This window comes from Neoarius graeffei, chromosome 4, assembly GCF_027579695.1.
Source record: "Neoarius graeffei isolate fNeoGra1 chromosome 4, fNeoGra1.pri, whole genome shotgun sequence".
Lineage (NCBI taxonomy): Eukaryota > Metazoa > Chordata > Actinopteri > Siluriformes > Ariidae > Neoarius > Neoarius graeffei.
The window spans coordinates 73,096,739-73,122,736 of NC_083572.1; the positions used below are offsets into that span (position 1 = coordinate 73,096,739).

The window sequence follows — 25,998 nt, forward strand, 5'->3', positions numbered from 1 at the left end:
CGTAGGTGTGAATGTGAGTGTGAATGGTTGTCTGTGTCTATATTATGTGTCAGCCCTGTGATGACCTGGCGACTTGTCCAGGGTGTACCCCGCCTCTCGCCCATAGTCAGCTGGGATAGGCTCCAGTTTGCCTGCGACCCTGTAGAACAGGATAAGCGGCTACAGATAATGGATGGATGGATTATTATTATTATTAAAATTCTTACCTTAGTGGAAATGAAGTGAGCATACCATAGGGTTTTTGACCTCTCTGTTCAACACCGAGGCCCACTGAATGTTTTTTCCCCCCATTTCCCCTTCTACGTCCAGAAATCTCTCTAGTTTTTTCCCCCTGGTGTTGAATTACTTTTGGTAAATTAAAAAAATCTGATGTCTTTGTTTTGTTCAGAAAGATTTGCACATCCAAAAACACAGCAAACCCTTCCCATACCGATCAATAACAACTAACTCAGCTGAATGACGCACCACAAGCGTGCCTCCTGTCATGGTGATGTAGTTACCGTTGCTATGGGGTCACGTGACGGTGCAAAGCCTCTATCCTTGACTTGCAAGTGACATCAAAGCAAAATAGAAATCTGGATGTCGGCCATGTTGGTGAAGATACAAATGCGGGGTCAAGCGACATTCCATACAAAACATAGTCACGTGTGCACGACTCTCTTTGTTTTTCCACTGCTTTAAGCATTCTTTTAGCTATGCCATATCTTTGTGCTGGATATGGTTGTGGTCACAACAGTACTTGTGACCATGGCATGCTCTGATTTTTTAGAATTCCGTCCGTGATTCGGAAAGAGGGCGAGAAAACTCTGAGGCTTAGTATGGAGAGGAGATGAGCACGGCTGAACAACATCGGCAGGGCTGATCTAACGGAGGCTAAAAACCAAAACAGCTCGTGTTGGCAGTAATCATTTTATCTCAAGTGAGATTCAAAAGTTCTGTCAAGCTCATGGAAGAATTTTATTTCGTGTTGCTAGAATTTTGCTATAAAATGAGCGTTCTCTTGTCATGGTTCACTCGATTGTTATAATTTTAACACGTGTATTACCATTTCAGGGCGGCACGGTGGTATAGTGCTTAGCACTGTCGCCTCACAGCAAGAAGGTCCTGGGTTTGAGTCCAGCGGCTGATGGGGGCCTTTCTGTGCGGAGTTTGCATGTTCTCCCCGTGTCCGCGTGGGTTTCCTCCGGGTGCTCCGGTTTCCCCCCCAGTCCAAAGACATGCAGGTTAGGTTAACTGGTGACTCTAAATTGACCGTAGGTGTGAATGTGAGTGTGAATGGTTGTCTGTGTCTATGTGTCAGCCCTGTGATGACCTGGTGACTTGTCCAGGGTGTACCCCGCCTTTCGCCCGTAGTCAGCTGGGATAGGCTCCAGCTTGTCTTCGACCCTGTACAGGATAAGCGGCTACAGATAATGGATGGATGGATTACCATTTTGCTTCTAGGAGCGCCAGTAAAATTATACAATAGTAACAATCCAGACTGGGCACCCACTCAGAAAATGGGCGATGTTTTGTCCAAGGTCGGACTTGATTCTTCGGCAGCCAAACCAGATAGAACGCGATATCTGGGTACTCGATGGTCAGTAGAAGCGTCTTATCTTCAGAAAAGTCTGACTTTTTTAAATAATATGGGTCCAGGGTGTCTGCAGGCTTGAACAAGTTCAATTTAAGACTTTTTAAGACCTTTTTAAGACCATAGCAGGTTAAAATTTAAGACTTATGCTGCACAAAAAAATAAAGAAAATTGGGAGAGCCTGAATTACTTTCGAAATAACAAAATGTATTATCATTCACCAATGAACTCATTACATCCCGAGGGTGCGCGCTTGCATTAATGAGGAACTATGTTGCAGTGGAGCCAAAGACATCCCGCAAATCACTTGAGGATGAGGCATTCGATTCGGTATGGTTTGCGTGTTGTAGCGTTACAGTTCGCACGGAGTTAGCTGATGCACCGTCTCGAGATGTGCTTGGACCTGACAACGGTGAACAAAATTGAGTGATGGCATGCGATTGTTGCAGACTTTTATGGCAGCCTGGTGCTTCTCCGCTTTCGCGTGCGATTCCGGTGCCTTTACACCCAGGGTGCTGAGTTTGAATGTTCTTTTGCACAATGTGCAGTACGCCTCAAACGGATTGTTTGGTACACGTTTTAACCAGTCTACGAAATCATTGCGTTCAAGCCAGCAGTCGTTAAACTTGCATTTGCCCATTTTGCTACAAACCGTGACAATAGGGCTGTGCGATATGGGAAAAAATGAATATCCCGATACATTTTCTCCATTTCACGATATACGATATACATCTCGATATATTTAAATCTCCTCTAAAGGACCCCATGAAATCTAACTTTTACTCTTTACTGTTTTCACTACAATCCCTGCAGATTAAATAACATTCTTGGTTAACTTTACAGGCGGTTTTCAACAACACATTTTACATTTTTATGTTGGTGATTAATCACAATTGAATTGAAATAAAACTATTTTTATTCAACAAAGATGTGGCACAAACTGCAAAAACAATCTTGAAAATTGCAACAAAGGGGCAACACAATACAGAGCTGCTCAGAGCTCAAACCAATAAAGTGCAAGCTCAACACTGAGAAAGACATTTAGCCTAAATAAGAAAAGTGCTCTTTCATTAAATTATTTAAAAAATAGATCTCCAAGCTATTAACCTGACTACTGAGAACCACTGGAACATTCACGAGAGAGAGAGATTGAGGGAGAGAAGAGAGAGATCTGCAAAACATAATTTTTCTCTTTGCACACTTTTGAACTGAAATGTTTTCTGGCTCTGCCTCTCAGATGTGTAGAATTCCGGTATTGCCTTCTCTGTAAAATGTCTGCGACCAGGCAACTCATGTTTGGGATCGAGTGTGTTTAGTAATTTTTGGAAGCCTGGTTTTTCCACTATACTAACTGTGATCATGTCTTCGGCAATGAAGTGAGTGATTGCATCCGTTATAGCTCTCCATCTCTAACTCGGTTTCTCATATGGGGTGGCTTTGGAGAACGAGGCCGCTAGGGTCATTTGTTTAGCTCATGGGGGGGGGGGGGGGGGTTTAGCTCGTGGGCAAGTAGTTCGGAGTTTAAGAGACTCTGCATACTGTACCGGGTGAGTTTCAGGTGATGGAACATATTTGTAGTGCTGCTGCCTTTCCTGATGACAGGTTTTTTTGCACACTTTACAAACTGGCATTTGCTGTTCCACGTCCTCCTCGCGATATCCCAAAAATGCCAGATGACTGACCCCTTACTAGTTCTTTTAGGAACCAATTCATCCGCTTCCATTTTTAATTTGTCGCTGAAATTGACAGAGCTTACACGGTAGCCTATGCAACACCAGCGATTGCACGAACTGAGTCAGCACTGTAAACCGAAACTAGAAAATCTTCCCGCCGGCAGTGTTGCCAGATACTGCTGATGTTTTCCAGCCCAAAATATGTTCAAAACCCACTAAAACGCACTTAAAACCGCCCAATCTGGCAACACAACCAAAACTAGAAAATCTTCCCCGGAAGTTCCTTTCGGCACCGAGATGCTAACCAATCCCGGGTGACATCTAGGTGCTGAAAGGAACTTCCGGGAAGATTTTCTACGTGCAGAATAATTCTGCGGCGGCACGGTGGTGTAGTGGTTAGCGCTGTCGCCTCACAGCAAGAAGGTCCTGGGTTCGAGCCCCGGGGCTGGCGAGGGCCTTTCTGTGTGGAGTTTGCATGTTCTCCCCGTGTCCGCGTGGGTTTCCTCCGGGTGCTCCGGTTTCCCCCACAGTCCAAAGACATGCAGGTTAGGTTAACTGGTGACTCTAAATTGACCGTAGGTGTGAATGTGAGTGTGAATGGTTGTCTGTGTCTATGTGTCAGCCCTGTGATGACCTGGCGACTTGTCCAGGGTGTACCCCGCCTTTCACCCGTAGTCAGCTGGGATAGGCTCCAGCTTGCCTGCGACCCTGTAGAAGGATAAAGCGGCTAGAGATAATGAGATGAGATGAGAATAATTCTGCATGTAACCTAGGTCTTAAATTACCCAAATGAGATTTTAGACCAACAGTGCAAAATATCTCTGTATTTTAGACTTTTTTAGGCCTAAAATTGAAAATGTGTAATTTTAGACTTTTTTAGACTCCGCGGACACCCTGTGGGTCAAAACCACACATATCTATCTTCTCTTTGTATCGAATCTTCGCTCGATCGGTCAAATCATGGTAATACTGAGGAAATTCAGCATTGTTTACAGACATGCTTTCAGGGGCTGCCATCCTAGTTGCTTTGTATATCCACCATCATGGTGGACGCTCATGACGTAGCACATTTTGATCACGTGGTTGCAAGTCATCTATTTGGTGTGTGTGTGTGTGTGTGTGTGTGTGTGTGTGTGTGTGTGTGTGTGGCGGGGGGGGGGGGGGGGGGGTGTTGGTGTTGAGTCTGAGTCACCTTAAAAGGCACTTGAGGCTTGTAGGTTTCGGGCACCTCCCATGTGAGCAGTACTGAGGTCTTTGTTGCTGCTTTCACCCCAAAGTTTTTGGCAAATTCTGTTCAACAAAAGAAAGAGTCATATACTGAGTATATGCTGAACACACACACACACACACACACACACACACACACACACACACACACACACACACAAATATACACACATTCATTCTAGTCAAGTCAACTTTATTGTCAAATATGCTATACATGCTCGACATACAGCACAGATGAAATTTCAGTCCTCTCTGACCCACGGTGCAAACAGGCAATGCAATAAATAAAAATATAGAATAATTGAAAAAACAATATAAACAGTATAAACACTAGTATAAACACTAGATTCTGAGTAGGTACTTTAAATATCAGCTAATATGCATTTAAATGTTAACTTGTCATCATGCCCTGTTTAACTGTAAAAGGCCACCCTAAATTTTGCAACACATTTTTACACAACATTCAGGCAAACAGCATAAATATTTAGACAAACAGCAACATTAAAACTGTTTTCATCTAAGCGTAAACTGTGACATCAGTATCTGCAGGTCTCTGTGCAGTTTCGTGGTGTAGTGTCTAGCTTAGATTCCACTGTTTGGTATAATGAGGTCCTGAGTCTGTTGGTCCCGCTTCAGTGTTATTACCATTATTTGTATTATAACCATGTCACTGGACAACCTCTTAATAAGGCTGGTTGATTAAAGACTAAAGATTTTCAGTCACCCAGTCCACGGGGAAAATCATTGCCTGCGGCATTCACCATGTTCAAACTGAGACTTAACACCAAAGCGAACAACTCCATGAAATAAATGGATGATTCTCATCCCTGGAAGTTGTGCTCTGGTGATCTTCTGTGATATTCACTTAAAACCAATTTACTTGTTATTGTTTTTCAATTAGTGGACTACTACCTCAGGGCTTTCTTCTACACTTGTTTTACTTTCATCTTATTGCATTTTCATTCTTTTATTGTCTTATCGTATTATTATGTGCATCTCAAGACCACTGTACTTGAGTATATTATACCAAATATAACAGATAATGCACATTGAAGCGTCCTGATATCAGAAGGGTGGGATAAATCAGCGGTGAAGAACACCAAAAGGCCTTATCTTGTTTATCCCATGGCTACTTCACTACCTTTTAAAGCTTTTTCCCTTTCCTTTTTCACTTTCTTATATCTGAAAATAGTAAACTCACAGTCGTTTTATTTTGGCCAACTTTCTAGTTCTGACATATCAATATGCTATCATAATATGATTGTTATGGGTATATTCTCAATGCCATTTATTTCAAATATTTCTACACACTGTGTTGTATAAATAATTCCTTTCTTTGGACATTCATGATATTCATTAATGGGTACCTGCCAGATAATCAGAAATTAATATTTTAAACAGCTATGGCATAATGCTTAAAGGACACAGTAGAAGATTGTTTATAACTGTCTGTCTGTCTTTCTTTTAGGCTGTATACAGGTGCCAGGTGTGTGTGTGTGTGTGTGTGTGTGCACGTGTGTGTGGGCGTCTGTAAACACAAGCTGTGCCTGTCCTGCCACAGTGTTTCAGCTACCACCATCTGTTCTGTTCAGTATTAATAACTGTGTGTGTGTGTGTGTGTGTGTGTGTCTCACCAGGCACAGATGTGGCCATGGTCCTGCTCTGAATGCTGGGGCTGAAAGGTCCTGGTCCTTTCCTAGTGAAGGCTCTCACTCTGATGTCGTAGGTAGTGTCAGGTTTCAGGCCGCTGATGCTCATACTCGTCTCTGTTGTACTGTTGGTTTGGTTCTTTACATTGTTGATGTCACGGAACACAATATCATAGCGTACAATTTTGCCATTTCTCTGTGACAGTGGTGGTGGTGCCCATGACAGAGTTGTAGAGGTGGAGCTCAATCCCACCACACTTAGGTTTTGTGGGTAACCACTAGGTATGTCCTCAGGGGTCGTGACCTAAAGTGAAAACATTTGGAAGGTGAAACACTATACTTCCAAAGTAATATTTAATATATTAACTAACCCTAACCCTAGCAGGTACTGCCACTTATACAGCAAGGCAGGACATGCTAGAGTCATGCAATGTATTTATTATAATATGTTGCACAGAGATACAGTCAAAAGAACAATTCTTGCAGTTAAGAACAAGGGCTTCTACACAACATATTTGATGGGATTGCTAGGACTCCAAGCCAAAGCTTCAAATGAACTCACTGGGGAGACAGCACATATGCCTGGGAGAGTGGCATCTGCACCCAGAAGAGGTGTTCCAGATCTGGGAAAAGTGTGGCAGGGCACAGATGGACCTCTTCACTGATGCCAAATTGGCTCACTGTCTACTCTGGTTTTCCCTGGCAGAGTAGGACAGCGTGCTAGGCCAGGGTGCACTGGCTCATGACTGGCCTCACTGTCTACTGTAAGCAATTTTTTACAATTGATCCTGCCCACAATGCACAAAATTCAGCAATCCAACCACAGATCAGATCTGCTTGGAGCCATTGCAGTACATCATAGCACTGTGTATCGTGTCTCAGTAGACTCTCATAAACTCACAGCCTTTCTGAAGGGAGAAGGCACCTTCATTGCCACGTTCCTGCAAATATCCAACGTGGGTTTGTATTGAAGTCACTTTAGGCCTCCTTTTATAAGCACTCCCAATATAAGACTTTATATAAGACTTTCATAATGTGTGATTTTTTTTTTGTATTACTTTGGTGAATATCTTTGCGATTTGCCCTTGGGTGATACATACATTTATTTATTTATCTAAAAGAGCTTACAGGGAAAAAAAAGGTGCATAGAAGCACTGCAAATGCAGTCTTTTTCAACTGCTAACTTCTTGCACAAAGTACAAGATGTACAAGATTTTTTTTATGGTGCCACATAAACTTCAGCACCAGTCTAAAGTTTGAAAACACCTTCTAATTCAAGGTTACTTCTTTACTTTTATGAATTAAAAGGCACTTGATGTATTAAAGTAATGATGGATGTCATTTCTCTTCACTTAGCTTAGCGGTTCTTGACATAATATGGATTATTACAGTTGTGGAATAGGGCTATTTACTGTATTTTTATTAGGATGCAGTGCTGCAGCACAGCAACCTATGGGCTCCCCTAGGGGAGCCCATAGGTTGCAGTGCAAAGCACTGCAACTATTGTTGTTCTACGTGTTTCTTCTTCTTCTTCTTCCGTATTCTTCTTCCTCCTACGCAAATTTCGATTTCGAATAACTCAATAACCATACGTCGCACACAGACAAACAATATATCAAAACGTGTGGCTCGATCGGACTCGCTATGCTATTACTTTTCTCTACAGAATATGATTTTTTCGCGACGTAGTCGCGAAAAAATCCCCCCAAAAAACCCCATTCATTTCTATGGAATTAATTGAAAAAAAAAAGCACTTTTTCAAACATCCGCTGCTCTGGCATGCTTTCACCTAGAGACGTGATTCAAACTCTAAAACGTAGGAAAACTTCTCCTCTGTGGATCTGGCATTCAACTTTTCTGATAGGTTCTACACTTTCGGATCAGTCCCGGCTCAAACGCCATGTGGGTTCCGGGAGAAAATCCGGCTTTTGAATGGGTGTCTATTGCGTTACACACCAGTGAAGCTCGTTAACTTAGAGTGTAGACAGCTTGAAAAAAAAGCTCAAACTTTCTCACTTAAACTGTGTTTTCAGCCACAAATTTCACTCTACAGACATGATTTTCTCAAAAGTAGTAGTAAAACTTGTCCTGATTCACACAATGTGTCTACCTAAACGATAGGATTTACAGTTTTTGAATGAGAAGCCTCAAACTGAGGAGAGTGCAGCCGAGAGGCCTCATTGACTCCCATTATAAACGTGACAGAAAAAGTCACTCATTTTTAACTCGCTCTAGTGTCCTCATTTTTAACACTACAGACAAAAAAATTATATCAGCTTATTCAGGAGACCCTTCTAGCGCTCACTGTGAAATAATTTTGTGAATAGCTGCTTTCGTTGTCGAGTTATTTGTCGTTGTTGGAGGCCTGCTCCTTAGTAAAAAACAGCAGCAAACTCAAGACCTTGTGTGTCTAACGCTACGTTCACACTGCAAGGCTTAATGCTCAATTCCGATTTTTTTGTGAAATCCGATTTTTTTGTGAGGTCGTTCACATTAACAAATATATGCGACTTGTATGTGATCCTCAGTATGAATGAAAAGCGACCTAAAAGTGTTCCGCATGCGCATTGCAGGATACGACGACGTCACACGCAGTGAGCATGGCCAGTGTTTACGGAAGTAAAACCGCCCGGTTGCGGTATGACCCATCCAATCTAGCTTGAATAGCTGTATCCCCCCAAATGGAAATCAGCTCCCTAACCTCTGCGTCCTTCCATTGAGAAGATTCAGAACCTTCACAGCCCGAAGCGTCCCTCGCATTGATGTCATGCGCAGGGGCGCAGATACGTTTTTTGAACTGGGGGGGACAAAAAACCGGGGGGGGGGGGGGGGGGGGGGGACAAAGCTGCCAGCAAACCAACCCCGATATGCCTGTCAAACTTGTGGGTTACCATAGCAACCAAGCTCGAGCTCGCAACCTGTGCAGTCTGCGCAGCTCAACCAACCGAATATCAGTCTTTGTTTTGTTTTATGTGAGTTGTTGCAACTATGTATACACTGCTGTGCACCTCAATAAACCAAATGGTAATTAGTCCTTTGATTTTTCCGTGAGGTTTGCCTTATGCAAAGAAAGACAGCATAGACGTTTTTTCCTCCCTATAAATGGGGGGGACCGAACGAGGTGAATTTAAATCTGGGTGGGACGAGTCCCACCCTCTATCTGCGCCCGTGATTATGCGCCATGTTGTTGTAACTTTTTTTGAGAGACCCGCCGCCTACTTCAGCGCAGAATAGTGACGTTTGTGGCTTGTTGATGACGTGTAAGTCGGATGAATGCGACCTGGCAGTTCAGACTGAAGTCGCATATGAAAAGAGCGGATAGGAATCGGAATTAGGACCACATATCCAAACGGCCTGGGTCGGATTTGAAAAAATCGGATCTGTGTCGTTCATATTGTCAATAAAAGATCGGATACAGGTCACATATGGGCGAAAAGATCGGATTTGAGTCGCTTCAGCCTGCAGTGTGAACGTAGCCTAAGATCTCCCGAGGCCCGTCGCCATGCCGACTGGGGCCGGTGACAGGGCGGGGCGGGGGGGGGGGGGGGGGGGGGGGGGGCTGCTGTCTCAAGCACACACATAAATCATGCTCAAAATTTCAAACTTAAACTGCGTTTTCACAAATTTCACACTACAGACATAATTTTCTCAAAAGTAGTAGTCACACTTGTCTCAAAAAAACCCCATTCATTTCTATGGAATTAATTGAAAAAAAAAAGCACTTTTTCAAACATCTGCTGCTCAGGCATGCTTTCACCTAGAGACGTGATTCAAACTCTAAAACGTAGGAAAACTTCTCCTCTGTGGATCTGGCATTCAACTTTTCTGCTAGGTTCTACACTTTCGGATCAGTCCCGGCTCAAACGCCACGTGGGTTCCGGGAGAAAATCCGGCTTTTGAATGGGTGTCTATTGCGTTACACAAGTGTTGAATGGGTGTCTATAGCACTCCTGCTCAGGCCCGTCGCCATGCCGACTGGGGCCAGTGAGGTAGCAGAGAGGGGGGAGGGGGCTGCTGTCTCAAGCACACACACATAAATCATGGCATTGTAGCTTCATAGCAGGTCACACATTCACGGCCAGCAAACATGCGTGACCGAATTGCTTCGTGCACTGCATCCTCTCACAATTTCCCCCGGGGAATTGTCCGGTCTAGTTTTATTTACTCTTTGATCTCAAACACATTAAGAAGGCAAGAAATTGCACTAATTAACTTTTGATGAGGCACACTTGTTAACTGAAAAGCATTCCAGGTGACTACCTCCTGAAGCTGGTTAAGATAATGCCCATAGTGTACAAAGCGTCATCAAGGTAAACGCTGCATACTTTGAAGAATCTCATCTCATCTCATTATCTCTAGCCGCTTTATCCTGTTCTACAGGGTCGCAGGCAAGCTGGAGCCTATCCCAGCTGACTACGGGCGAAAGGCGGGGTACACCCTGGACAAGTCGCCAGGTCATCACAGGGCCGACACAGAGACACAGACAACCATTCACACTCACATTCACACCTACGGTCAATTTAGAGTCACCAGTTAACCTAACCTGTATGTCTTTGGACTGTGGGGGAAACCGGAGCACCCGGAGGAAACCCACACGGACACGGGGAGAACATGCAAACTCCGCACAGAAAGGCCCTCGCCGGCCCCGGGGCTCGAACCCGGACCTTCTTGCTGTGAGGCGACAGCTCTAACCACTACACCACCGTGCCACTTTGAAGAATCTAAAATATGAAATATATTTTGCTTTTTTTAAACACATTTTTTTTGTTTACCACATAATTCCATACATGTGCCAGATGTTATTTCATAGTTTTTATGTTTTCAGTATTGTTCTATAATGTAGAAAATAGTCAAACTACAGAAAAAACGATGAATGAGTAGGGGTGTCCAAACTTTTGACTGGAATAAAGGAAGAAAGTTACATTATAATTACCAGAATACAGATACAAAGATCTATAATTAAATATATGCACCATGGGTGCTATTGTTATATTCGTTATGGGATGAGTTAAGCGTGTGTAATGAGAATTTATTATGGAAATTTTGCACATTATTCAAACCTCAGATGTTGCAGACTTAAGCACTTAAGCGCTATTCAAAAATTCAGAGCACTCCCTTTATTAGACTTTATAAGTCAAACTGAAATGGGTCTCTCTAAAGACTACCTTTTTGCTCGCAATCACAAAAGCAAAATGTCTTGGTGATGTGTTCACCCATATTCATATCACCCACTTTTTTTTAACCAACCTACTGACCTGCAGCACACTCCTAGCTCTTCCCAGAATTGCCACTCTACAGTAGTATTTGGTTCATACTAGCAAACAGAGGTGGACAAAGTACCCAACTTCATTACTTAAGTCAAAGTACAGATCCCACTGGTCAAATGTTACTCCAATACAAGTGAAAGTTGTCCAGTCAAATTTTTACTTAAGTTAAAGTACTGAAGTACTTGCTTTTAAAAATACTTAAGTATTAAAAGCACATTTTCTGTCAACACATTGTATTATTGCCACAACACTTATGCCTCTGAAGCAATCTACTGGATTATTTTGTGAATTCACAAAATGAACGCACGCTGTGCATCATGGTGGTTTAACGTTAAGCGAGCTAGTCAGTGAAACTCCACCTGACATACTAGCAAACTGTTTTCAAACTCAAACTCATATTGGGTATCTAATCTTACTAGAAAAAAAAGATTTCTACATTGTTTATTTAGCAAGATTATGCTAAAACATATTTCTGAAAGGACTTCAGATAAGTTAACGGTATTCATGTTAGCATAACTTCATTTTTACATGCTAACTAACAGTGTCCAAGTTAACTAGCTATGTGTTAACGTTAGCTGTGGACAAGGCGATGGCAACTTAGTGGGCAAATCCATAGAAAGTCATTTGACTAACCAGACTGCATAGCTATTGCAATGCTATCGCTAGCTCTAAAAGCACAGACAACTTCACTGCAAGCTTTCTCTTGGAATAAAACATTTACAGACCTCAAAATGCTTCCGCAGGTTGGACGGTGAGTTTTTGGAGGCCGTGATGTGGTTCGTTTTAGGCAAACAAAGCAAACATTTAAAATGAAACAAATCTTTATTCCTTTCAGAAAACTGAAACATGGGTTCTAGGTATGGCCAGGGGTGCGTACATTCCCCAGAAGAACCACCTCCTTCCATTCTGCCATCAACTGATCGAGTTCAAATAATGCTGCTGAGAAATAATTGCGCTTGATTTTATACAGTCTATGGACATGACGTGACCCTAGTGATTACTGATAGACTGTCTCAGTGTCACCTGCGAAAAAACCAATCACGTTTTAGAAAAGAAAAGAAAAACCATCCAGTTTCAAAGCTGCTTCATAGTAACGAGTAACGAGGACCTTGATAGAAATGTAGTGGAGTGAAAAGTACGAGATTTGTCTTTCAAATGTAGTGAAGTTAAAGTTTCCACAAAAAATAATACTTAAGTAAGAACAGGTACTCAAAAAGTGTACTTAAGCACAGTACTCAAGTAAATGTACTCCATTACTGTCCACCTCTGCTAGCAAGTGACAAAGCAACAGGTGACCATACATTTTCTGCATGGTGGTGCAGTTGGTTAGCACGGTCGCCTCACAGCAAGAAGGTTCTGGGTTTGAGCCCAGCGGCCGACAGGAGCCTTTCTGTGTGGAGTTTGCATGTTCTCCCCGTGTCTGCGTGGGTTTCCTCCAGGTACTCCAGTTTCCCCCACAGCCCAAAGACATGTGGTTAGGTCAACATGGGGCGGCCTTGGGCTGACGTGCCCTTGAGCAAGGCACCTAACCCCCAACTGCTCTCCACGTGCTGTGGCATATAGCTGCCCACTGCTCTAGGTATGTGTGTGTACTCATTATGCACGTGTGTGTGCTAACTGCTTCAGATGGGTTAACTGCAGAGAGGAATTTCAATATGCTTAGAGTACGTGTGATAAATAAAGTTGTTGTTGTTGTTGGTCTTCTTCTTCTTCTATTTACATGTCCAACACAGAGCCACAGTTCCAGCAACAGCGGCATACATGAATTGAGATGTTCTCAATTCTATGCAAATTAGGTATGACACAGTAAAGTAACGAATTAAACTGATTGGCTCAAATGACTCCCTGACAAGTGTGGTCTGATATGAACTCAATCCTCCTTCACAACTTGAGTTCCTGCCTGTAATTAGTTCACATTTACTGAAGTAGCAGGTATCATTTTTTTGTGCTTGTGGTGAGTGTTGATAGTGAACACATTTAGCATCGTCTGCTAATCTGTCAATGAAGCTAGTCGGAAATCTTGCACATAACATTTAAATCCAGCAACCAATTTTCACACCTATTAGTGCATTACTTCATTTGTGTTTAACTAGTTAGCTTTAGAAGCTATATCTTCTAGTACTGTTTCCCCTCTGAACTAAAAATCATGAATGGATGATGGCAGCTATGATTTAACCAAGGGCAACTCGACAAGACAACATACTGGAGATGCATTATAATAACATTATTAGAATGAATTATCGGTACTCAAAGCCAGTGTTCACTGTGACTCTCATAACCTCTTTAACGTGCTCCACTCCGTGGCCGGCTCGGTTCTTGGCACTCAGTCTGAAGCTGTAAGTGGAGCCCTTGAGCAGCCCGGTAACAGTGAAGTGGTCATCGGTGCGCATGAAGTGGCGCGTGATGAATGAGCCTTCATCACTGTCATCTTTGTCATCATTGTCATCTTTGCGTCTATACTGCAGCCTGAATCCCAACAGCTCGCCAAACGTCTCTTTTGGAGGCTGCCACTGGATCAGAGCTGTGTTACCCACTGTAGTGCTGATGATCATGGTGGGTTTACTTGGCACTGAGAGGAAGAGGCAAAAAGATAGACACAATACAGCTGTATTTACACAATATACTGCATACACACATTAGAAATCTAAATAGTCTAATCTAGATAATGTGAAATGTTGCTTAGTTCACAATTCTTCAAACAATGCCAAACAATACACGCACAAGTAAACATCAGTGAAAGTAATAACATGAAGTGTTAAAATAAAACTTTCACATGGATAAATAGCTAATTATCATTATCATCATTAACAGGGGGCGGCACAGTGGTGTAGTGGTTAGCTCTGTCGCCTCACAGCAAGAAGGTCCGGGTTTGAGCCCCGTGGCCGGCGAGGGCCTTTCTGTGCAGAGTTTGCATGTTCTCCCCGTGTCCGCGTGGGTTTCCTCCGGGTGCTCCAGTTTCCCCCACAGTCCAAAGACATGCAGGTTAGGTTAACTGGTGGCTCTAAATTGACCGTAGGTGTGAATGTGAATGTGAATGGTTGTCTGTGTCTGTGTGTCAGCCCTGTGATGACCTGGCGACTTGTCCAGGGTGTACCCCGCCTTTCGCCCGTAGTCAGCTGGGATAGGCTCCAGCTTGCCTGCGACCCTGTAGAACAGGATAAAGCGGCTACAGATAATGAGATGAGATGAGATCATTAACAGAACATGCTGTAAGTTCCTATGTTATCTTTACCTCACCGGTGACAGAGTAAGCAGGGCGAGGTATTGTAATCAGTGCAGATTGTTTGTTTGTTTGTTTGTTTGTTACCTCGCTTGGGACAGAGTCCACCAGGGGGCAAGGTATTGTTTTCAGTGTTTGTTTTTTTTTTTGCAACATTACGGGAAAACAGCTGGACCAATCTTCATGAAACTTTCAGGATAGATGAGCATTGGTCTCAAATAGAACCTCCAACATTTTGAGGGTCATCCGGTCAAGCTCAAGGTCACCAAAAAGGTCAAAATCATAGTTATTACAGATTTACTACATAATTATATGTAAGGAAATCTTAGCTCCTCTGAAGAGCTCTTTAGTTGCACTTAAAAACAAACAAACAAAAAAAGTGCTACCGGGTGATGTTTATTTTGCCTGGCAACACTTGCTTGTGTGTATGTGTCTGTCTGTTAACAATCTAGCGTCTAGACGGTTGCACCGATTGACTTTAAATTTTCAGGGTAGGTGGGCAATGGTCCATAGATTACCTGATTAAATTTTGGGGGTAATCAGATCAAGAAGAAGGTCAAGGTCAGCGGAAAAGTCAACCTTTCGGTCAAAATAACATTTTCCATTATAACTCAAAAACGGTTGCCGATAGACAAATCTTTACTATTATGAGCATATAGGAACTCCCATATGGCCTTTCATTTGGCACATGACCTTTGACCTTGAGCGACCTTGAAAGGTCAAACTCAAGGTCATGGATTTTCAGAGGGCTGTAACTTGAAAACGGTTGATGGTAGACAAATATTTACCATCATCAACTTATAGGAAGTGTCATATGGGCTTTCATTTGGCACCATGACCTTTGACCTTGAATGACTTTGAAATGTCAAACTCAAGGCCATGGATTTTCATAGGACTATAACCTGACAGCTGCTGATTGAGAAATATTACCATCATCAACATATAAGTATAAAATAAGTGCTGCCGGGTGAGGTTTGTTTTACCTGGCAACACTTGTTTTATGAGCAATCATCCATATTAGTTTAATGGCATTGCAATAACCAGCTGTTCGACAGTGAGTGAATTAAAAACTATTAAATATCAATGAAATAAACAGGCACAAATGAACAGTGTGCTTACTGACAAAACTGGAAATGCATCATCCACTGCTTATCAATAGCTAAAGCTGACTATGGGGATTAAATATGTATAATCACTTAATATATTCATCATAACTGCATCTTACATGGTACACAAGCAGACCCTTACCTGCCCCTGTAGTGGTCACCACTTTGGCTTTACTCCGAGCCCCATCACCTTTAGTTGTATATGCTGCCACGGTAATGGAGTATGATGTCTCTGCCTGCAACCCCGTAATGAAGGCCTCCTGAGGAAGAACGGCAGAGAAAATATCAGTCTGAAACTGTGTGTTTGTCAGCAAATGTCAGCAAACACACTTTGATCGCAACACACTATTTCATTATTTTCCCATATGTGAACATTAATGACACATCTTGTTAACATTGTTAATCATGCACTTCAAATACACTTCAAAGTATAAACAGATGTGACGGTTTTAGAAATATAAAAAGAACATCCTGGGGAAATGTTATGGGGGGAAAGTTAAAATCTTTACTTTCTCTTGACTAAAACAGCTCAATTTCAGTTTACTACTAGAAGGGCAATCAGAGAGCACAGACCTTCCCAAAAAACAATAGTGGACTCTTCTATAATACGCAACTCTGCAACCACAACCACTTTATATGTCTGGATATATTTCCAATAATATTACAATTACGTGCCTACATGTGCATGCCAGAGGATTACTAATAGTCATGAATGTAGATTATGATATGGAGTCATTGTATTTCTACATTGGCTATGTTTATAGGCGGCACGGTGGTGTAGTGGTTAGTACTGTTGCCTCACAGCAAGATGGTTCTGGGTTCGAGCCCAGCAGCTGACGGGGGCTTTTCTATGTGGAGTTTGCATGTTCTTCCCGTGTCTGCGGGGGTTTCCTCCGGATGCTCCGGTTTCTCCCATAGTCCAAAGACACGCGGTTAGGTTAACATGGGGCAGCCATGGCCTGGGGTTGGGCTGAAGTGCCCTTGAGCAAGGCACCTAACCCACAACTGCTCCCCGGGCACTGTAGCATAGCTGTCCACTGCTCTGGGTATGTGTGTTTGCTCATTGCTCGCTTGTGTGTGCATGCGTGTGTTCACTGCTTCAGATGGGTTAAATTTCACTGTGTGCTTAATTCTGTGCTTGAGTGTATGTGTGACAAATAAAGGCTTCTTGCCTTGGCTTTTTGTCACGATTGAATTTTTCTGCCATCCACTGGATTTTAATATATATATATATATATATATATATATATATATATATATGGCATTTTGGGGTGCACACTTCTGCCAAGGCCAAATGCCACATCTTGCAATATTAGTGAAACTAAATTCATGGATCCACCCCATGACTCTGATCCGCTCATAAATTTAATGGGCTCTTCCTTGACCAATGCTACACCCTTACACCAAGTTTCATGGAAATTGGATTGGTAGGTTTTGTGCAATGGTGCTTAGAGGAAGACAAACAAACTGCACCGAAAACAACCTCTTTGGTGGAGGTAAAAATTGCTGTAGGTTTTTGTCAAATACATCTTGACTAAAACTTACAAAAATATGACAAAAATGTATTTTCATCAGAATATTAAGACAAAGATTAAATCGCAATGAGCTGGTTACAAGTGACCAGCTTACTTGTCACTTGTTACACTGGTGACAAGTAAAAATTGTGCCAAACAGTGCCAAACTGTTACTTTCAGATGGCTGAGGGTTTCAGCGAAGGACTTAAAAGGGTAATACTGGAAGACACATTGAGTAAGCATTAACAGAGTACTGGAAGACATATTTTAGTGTTTGTATTTAGTCTGGAGATTCTAGTATTAGGAAAAACAAACATTCATTATATTGCCAGCCTCATGAGTAATGCGTCTTGCTTCTTGCATTGACTCTGAGTACGTCTGAAATATAACGAATTCTGCAACAGTTCCTGCCGCTTCCAGCTGCCTGATGTTACAGCATGCAGAGACTGAGTGCTGAGCCATCATGCTGAGTCTACAGAGGAAGCGGGTTGGAAGAAATGGAGATATGAATTATCTCACATTTTAAAAATCTCTTTAAGAGGGAGATAATGCAGGAGAAAGTCTGTCTCTCACTGAACACTTAGGGGCCTCTCTTCCCTCTAATTAGTTTTCAGGAGTTAAACAGTCTCTTTTATCTTAGGCACATTGAGCAAGGCAAGTCTGATTGGGACAAGGCCAATACGGAGAGACTCAAACCAGCATGGAGTTAACCACAGCCACCATGTGTGAGAGAGGAGCCTCTTTATCTGCCTGGAGAGATATCACAGTCACAGCTCATTAATCTCCATATCACACGGAAAAACTGTCAGATAAAGAGAGAGAGAGAGAAAGAGAGAGTACTGTACTGTCTACACCTTGGCATTGATATACTTCATCCAGTCATGTCTGTAAAGATATCTGGAGGGAAGGAAGGAGACATGTACTCTGATTATATTTATTCAAACCTGTTGGAAAAAAATCTTGCTTTCTATTTTGAATAAAGCTTGTTTACTTGCAAACTGTGAACTCCATTAAAGTCAGACAGAACAATACCTTCCACTATAGTCACTTCAGTCTAAATGTGAGATTTCTTTTGATATTACTTTTGTTGAATATATATGCGGAGAGAGAGAAAGACACACACACACACACACACCCCGATCAGTCATAACATTAAAACCACTGACAGATGAAGCGAATTACATTGATTACCTCATTACAATAGCACCTGTCAAGCGGTGGGATATATTAGGCAGCAAGAGAACAGTTAGTTCTTGAAGTTGATGTGTTGAAAGCAGGAAAAATGGGCAAGCGTAAGGATCTGAGTGACCTTAACAAGGGCCAAGTTGTGATGACTAGATAACTGGGTCTGAGCATCTCCAAAATGGCACATCTTGTGAGGTGTTCCCAGTATGCAGTGATTAGTACCTACCAAAAGTGGTCCAAGGAAGGACAACCGGTGAACTGGTGACAGGGTCATGGGTGTCAAAGGATTATCGATTCACATGGCGCATGAAAGCTAGTCCATATGGAGTACAGATCCAGTCCTACAGAAGAGCTACTGTAGCACAAACTGCTGAAAAAGTGAATGCTGACTAAAACAGAAAGGTGTCAGTGACTGGTAGTTTACCAGTCACTACCTGGCTCTAAATCTTGTTTAGTTCCAGTTTTAGGCTTAAGTCAATAAAGATTTAAATCATGAACAGTTTTTACAACCCCGATTCCAAAAAAGTTGGGACAAAGTACAAATTGTAAATAAAAACGGAATGCAATAATTTACAAATCTCAAAAACTGATATTGTATTCACAATAGAACATAGACAACATATCAAATGTCGAAAGTGAGACATTTTGAAATTTCATGCCAAATATTGGCTCATTTGAAATTTCATGACAGCAACACATCTCAAAAAAGTTGGGACAGGAGCAATAAGAGGCTGGAAAAGTTAAAGGTACAAAAATGGAACAGCTGGAGGACCAAACTGCAACTCATTAGGTCAATTGGCAATAGGTCATTAACATGACTGAGTATAAAAACAGCATCTTGGAGTGGCAGCGGCTCTCAGAAGTAAAGATGGGAAGAGGATCACCAATCCCCCTAATTCTGCGCCGACAAATAGTGGAGCAATATGAAAGGAGTTTGACAGTGTAAAATTGCAAAGAGTTTGAACATATCATCATCTACAGTGCATAATATCAACAAAAGATTCAGAGAATCTGGAAGAATCTCTGTGCGTAAGGGTCAAGGCCGGAAAACCATACTGGGTGCCCGTGATCTTCGGGCCCTTAGACGGCACTGCATCACATACAGGCATGCTTCTGTATTGAAAATCACAAAATGGGCTCAGGAATATTTCCAGAGAACATTATCTGTGAACACAATTCACCGTGCCATCCGCTGTTGCCAGCTAAAACTCTATAGTTCAAAGAAGAAGCCGTATCTAAACATGATCCAGAAGCGCAGATGTCTTCTCTGGGCCAAGGCTCATTTAAAATGGACTGTGGCAAAGTGGAAAACTGTTCTGTGGTCAGACAAATCAAAATTTGAAGTTCTTTATGGAAATCAGGGACGCCGTGTCATTCGGACTAAAGAGGAGAAGGACGACCCGAGTTGTTATCAGCGCTCAGTTCAGAAGCCTGCATCTCTGATGGTATGGGGTTGCATTAGTGTGTGTGGCATGGGCAGCTTACACATCTGGAAAGACACCATCAATGCTGAAAGGTATATCCAGGTTCTAGAGCAACATATGCTCCCATCCAGACGACGTCTCTTTCAGGGAAGACCTTGCATTTTCCAACATGATAATGCCAAACCACATACTGCATCAATTACAGCATCATGGCTGCGTAGAAGAAGGGTCCGGGTACTGAACTGGCCAGCCTGCAGTCCAGATCTTTCACCCATAGAAAACATTTGGCGCATCATAAAACGGAAGATACGACAAAAAAGACCTAAGACAGTTGAGCAACTAGAATCCTACATTAGACAAGAATGAGTTAACATTCCTATCCCTAAACTTGAGCAACTTGTCTCCTCAGTCCCCAGACGTTTGCAGACTGTTGTATAGAGAAAAGGGGATGTCTCACAGTGGTAAACATGGCCTTGTCCCAACTTTTTTGAGATCTGTTGTTGTCATGAAATTTAAAAATCACCTAATTTTTCTCTTTAAATGATACATTTTCTCAGTTTAAACATTTGATATGTCATCTATGTTCTATTCTGAGTAAAATATGGAATTTTGAAACTTCCACATCATTGCATTCCGTTTTTATTTACAATTTGTACTTTGTCCCAACTTTTTTGGAATCAGGGTTGTATATCGGATGGAAGCACTGAAAGAAGATGTACTGTACTGGGTCAGCCATGATTTGCACTGTTTTCTTCCTCATTCTTGATGCAGGTCTGCAGTCCAATGACTTATCTGCGATATAATTTACCCTTCGAGTCTGACGATGCAGAACTGAAGCAGATGGAAAAATATGATGTTCCATATACTGTATTTTCTTCCATGTTCAATAACATAAGAAATCCAGAATGTATATGTAAAACTACCCAAATCTCTGTATGATGACGTATCTGTTATGTGCAGATTGACGTGTTCCATCATTTCTGATGAGACTGAGCAGGATAAAGACGTGACTGTTAAAAAGAAACTGGGTATGTTCCGATTACCTAGTAGTTCCCTGTAAAGTGGACTGAACAGGGTATTCAGCCATGTTAAGTAACCATAGTTAACCATCAGGAGCAAAATGCTCGTTTCAAAGGGAACTGTTCACTGGAAAACTTGGCAAGGATGATTTTCCATCAGTCTTTGCACCTCACTGGAGCACAAAGAAAGAAAGAAGAAAGGAGCTTGCAAAGGCGTTCACATAAGACAACACAATAATATTCCATTATAATAATTTGTAAATAATCAACATATACAACCCCAAATCAGAAAAAATTGGGAGGGTATGTTGAAATTGAAATTAAAACTGAAAACAATGTGTTTTAAATAATCTTTGACCTGTATTGCTTTCAAAACAATACAACAGCACATTATTTGATGTTTTAACTCATGATTTTTTTTCAATACAAACACTTATTTCAATTTTGATTCTTCTAACACATTTCAAAAGAGTTGGGACGGTAAAGCATTTACCACTTTATAATGTTACCATTCCTTCTCACAACACTTAAAAGATGTTCAGGGACTGAAGGCACCAAGTGATGAAGTGTTTCTGGTGTTATTTTGTCCAGTACTTCCTGCAAACAGGTCTTAAAGTGTGTAATGATATGGGGTTGCTGTTGTCATATTTTTCATTTCAAAATTTGTGCCACATTCTCTATTGGGGACAGAGGGGACAGGAACCCTCTTCTTCCACAGCCATGCCTTTGTAATGTGTGCAGAATGTGGTTTTGCATTGTCTTGTTGAAATATCCCTGGAAAAGATGTCGTCTTGAAGGCAGCATATGTTGCTCTAAAGTCTCAGTGTACTTTTCTGCAATTAATGCCACCATCACAGAAATGTAAGTTACCCTTGCCAAGGGCACTGACACAACCCCATACCATGACAGACCCTGGCTTTTGGACTTGTTGTTGGTAACAGTCCAGAGCACATGGTGTCCATTTCTGACAAAACAGACCTGGGATACTGATTCATCTGACCACAATGCATGTTTCCAATGTGTGATGGGCCATCCCAGATGCCTCCGAGCCCAGAGAAGTCGATGGCACTTCTGGACACAGTTAACATAAGGCTTCCTTTTTGCACAGTAAAGTTTTAACTGGCATTTGTGGATGTAACTCTGTTTTGTGGTGCTTGACAAAGGTTTGCCAAAGTAATCCTGAGCCCATGTGGTTATATCAGCTATATATGAATGACAGTTCTTGATGCAGTGCCTTATGAGGGATCGGAGATCATGGGTGTTCAGCTTAGGCTTGCGCCCTTGCTCTCTCTATTTGGCATATCACTGCAGTGATGTGGCTGCTCTGACAGTTTTTACCAGCCATCAAATTCTCTAGGGAAGAATTACAGTAGTGGTTTCCTTCCTGTTGCCTTCTACTGGATTTCCTTTCAACCATTCAGACACACAATTTTGAGTAGCCAGTTAACCTAACCTGCATGTCTTTGGACTGTGGGGGAAATTGGAGCACTCAAAGGAAACTCATGCAGACACGGGGAAAACATGCAAACTCCACACAAAAAGGCTCCCATCCTATGAGGTTCGAACCTGGAACCTTCTTGCTGTGAGGTTACAGTGCTAACCACTACACCACCATGCCGCCCCCTTGCCCTTTACACACCAAAATTCCTCCAGATTCCTTGAATCGTTTCATGATATTATGCACCGTGGAAGGTGAAATATCCAAATCCCTTCCCATATTTTTGAGAAACATTGTTTTTAAACGTTTCAATAATTTTCTCATGCATTTGTTGACAAACTGGAGATCCTCAGTCCATCTTTTCTCCTCAAAGACTAGGTCTTTCCTGGATACTGATTTTGTACCAAATTATGATTACAATCACCTGTTGACATCACCTTGTTTCAAACCACATCGTTATTTAATTGTTACCTCATTATTAGCCCTAAACTGCCCCCATCCCAAGTTTTTTGGAAGGTGTTGAAGGCCTGAAATGCAGGAATGGTGTATATTAACAGATGAAATGAAGTTGACCAGACCAAACATGAAATATCTTGGGTTCAGACTGTCTGCAATGAAATACAAGTCAAAGTAAAATTTAGAAATCACTTCTTTCCTTTTTTTTTACTTGTATTTTCCACACCATCCCAACTTTTTCTGATTTGGGGTTGTAATATTACATAATAACCTGTAAATACTATGCATATCATCACTTTAGGAATGACACCATATATCTTATAAATGAATCAAATCACATTTATTCACAACTTACATACATTTCAACAGCATTCATTTTGTAATGGTATCAGTTTTTAGTTCAAGATATAGTCAATTTTTTTATGGTGTAAAATTTACACTAGTAGGTGGTATCCAATGTGTTTACGTTACCAGGATGGTGTCTGTGCCAATGACGATGAAGGATGAGGAATTTTTGTCAAGGAAAGTTCCCTTTACTGATATTCCCTGATCAGGAAGCAGAGAATGCTGTTTATATACACTGGGGAAGGAAACGCAGCTACTGTCTGTATGGTAAATGGTTGGGTAAGGGACTTTACCTAGAAGCATGTGTCATAAAATGCGGTCTTTGCTCCTATTTCAATCTTAGTTTTAGTCTCTGTTTCTGAGCTTGTAAGCAAAAGGGATAGGATCTGTACTATTCATGGGGGAAGAGTTTGACAGAAAAACTGGATTATAGCTGCTTCTCTTCCACTAGACAAGGACACCAACCTGACAAAACAGGCCACTCAAAATGATTCAGCACCACACACAGGACATGCCCAATCCGTCACATGGATTTGTGAAAGGTTGTACCAAATTAATCTCTCTCTCTCTCCCCTTCTCTCTCTCTCGCCAAGCACAGTTCATTTGGCCTTTCAGTACAGAAAAAAGAACGCTGCTATTCATCGATTTACATGCAGACAGAAAGAAAGAAAACGTGCCTATTAAGTCACAGTGGTATTGGAAACACAACCAAGATATGCGAGAGAGAGAGAGAGAGAGAGAGAGAGAGAGAGAGAGCGAGCGCAAAATGACTATGAATAATAAAAAGGGAGAAAGAGAAATAGACAGAATAATAAACATGAGGAAATGGACAAAAAGATGGAAAGAAAATGATAAATCAGTGAGGGTAAAAAATTATTAAGAGGAAGTGAAAAACAGAAATGAGGGAGAGCGAGACTGGAGAAAGAAAGACAGAAAAAGGGAGAGTTTGAAAAACCACTGGAGATTGATGGGGACAGTAAAGGAGTGCAGAGATGTGTGTGTGTGTGTGTGCATGTGTGCGCATGTTCCTTCACATCTTGTCCACTACTGAAGAATGTAAACTCCTTCCAGGTCCAAAACAATATCAGTCCATAGTAAGCATGACCGTGTGTGTGTGTGTGTGTGTGTGCAAGGGGGTTTCTCTGCATGCACAGATAAGAGAGGAATGCAGATGATGGTGGAAATGGGAGGTGAGTGTTTTATCTGCTGCAGTAAGATGGGAAAACAAAACGAGATGAGCAGAACAGCACACTGATGACGAGCGTGACCTTTCAGAAAGACAGAGAGAGAGAGAGAGAGAAGACGAAAGTGAAGACAACGAAGATAAAATAATCATAGCTGGTCTTGTCTCAGATTTTATACTGGGAATTATTTGATGTGGCATTTTAAAGGCATTTTTAATTGGGTTCATTGAATTTAAACGCTAACTTTTTTTTGTAATGGAGTTAGTACAAGTTCAAATGCACATGATGTAAACAATACTGCTGCACTGAGACATGTGAGAAAGAAAATTCAGTAAGCTGTTTTGTACTGAAGGGAAATTGTGTTACAGATGACAGTGATGGATTGTGTTCGGTGTAAGATGCCTTAACCAGCAGTGCTATTGTTGCACCTCAAATAAGCCTCGGTGCATCTGTCATTTTGAAAATTTCACATCACAATAGACGCCGATTATAAAGCAGGCCGAGACTAATAAGGAGATTTTTTTGGTTTTGCTGGCTCATTTTCTATCAAATTTGCTTCAGAAATGAAAGGGTTACTGTCCTGAAAACATTAAAGGAGAACTGAAGTCATTTTTAAACTTGCTTTATTTCTTAATTAACGTGTTATTCAAGTACGTTTTTGGTTTTAGTAACCGTATATCGTGACTCATATTAGCAACTAATTGCAATTAAATATTATACTTATTGGCCTATTCGGTTTTTAGCCATGTTGAATTTAGTTTGTTTGGTCCACGTCAGGCGTCGCTTATCCGCGTGATCTTCACGAGACTTCGAAATGTGAAGTGTCAGCCAGGTGTCAGTGCCGCCATTTTGAAAACTGTTTTCCAAACAAAATATTGCACAAAAACGAGTTTACATGACGATTACTGCTGACTTTTTTCAAACTTTCCTGATTGCTATCAAAACAAACAAAACTTCCAGCTTGATTACATCAGCATTCGAAAGAGGGTGCGCGCGTCTTTTGACAACGTTGGCAGATGTTGGCCACTTTGATTTCCGCTGTACATTTTACTTCCGTCCTACGATGTCTCGCACAGGTCTCAACGAATCTCGTTTACGGCCATTGCTTTGACATATGGACTGATATATTACATAGCATATTTCAAACACTCATAACTTGCTGTAGCAGTGACAAAATAACGATCAAAAATGCATTCCTATATTTAATAAAATGAGATAAATAGAATTTTGATAATAAAAAAAAATTGCCTTCAGTTCTCCATTTGTTTGTTGTCTCTAGGCTGAGAAGAGTTTAGAGCTGGCTCGCTCATTGGTTAGTCAAGTTTATTTCTATAACACTTTTAACAATAGACATTGTCGCAAAGCAGCTTTACAGAATTTTAATGACTTTAAACATGAGCTAATTTTATCCCTAATCTATCCCCAGTGAGCAAGCCTGTGGCAACAGTGGCAAGGAAAAACTCCCTCAGACAACACGAGAAAGAAACCTCGAGAGGAACCAGACTCAAAAGGGAACCCATCCTCATTTGGGTTAGGACTTCATTGCCGGGACAGACGACCATGGCAGTGTATGTTTATGTAGGAAGAGACAGATGAATTAACCAATCAGATTTTGAGTTAAAGTTGGAGGGAACAAAAATGTATCACCCTTGGCCTTCTCGAAGGCCAACGCTAGCTTAACCGCGAGTTGGCGCCGTCAGCACAGCAGTGAAGTCACC

At 41.6% G+C, this 25,998-nt stretch overlaps 1 protein-coding gene across 5 annotated transcripts in view; it reads right to left on the bottom strand.

Moving 5' to 3' along the window:
- Positions 1–25,998, bottom strand: part of ptprfa (protein tyrosine phosphatase receptor type Fa) — a 498,031-nt gene that overhangs the window by 125,402 nt on the left and 346,631 nt on the right. For all 5 annotated transcript variants that reach the window (XM_060919685.1, XM_060919687.1, XM_060919683.1 and 2 more), the window contains exons 13-16: positions 15,858–15,975; positions 13,669–13,958; positions 6,108–6,426; positions 4,439–4,536 (exon numbers count right to left, since the gene is read on the bottom strand). In XM_060919685.1, coding sequence (XP_060775668.1) covers positions 4,439–4,536; positions 6,108–6,426; positions 13,669–13,958; positions 15,858–15,975 — 825 coding nt within the window. The remainder of the gene's footprint in view (positions 1–4,438; positions 4,537–6,107; positions 6,427–13,668; positions 13,959–15,857; positions 15,976–25,998) is intronic.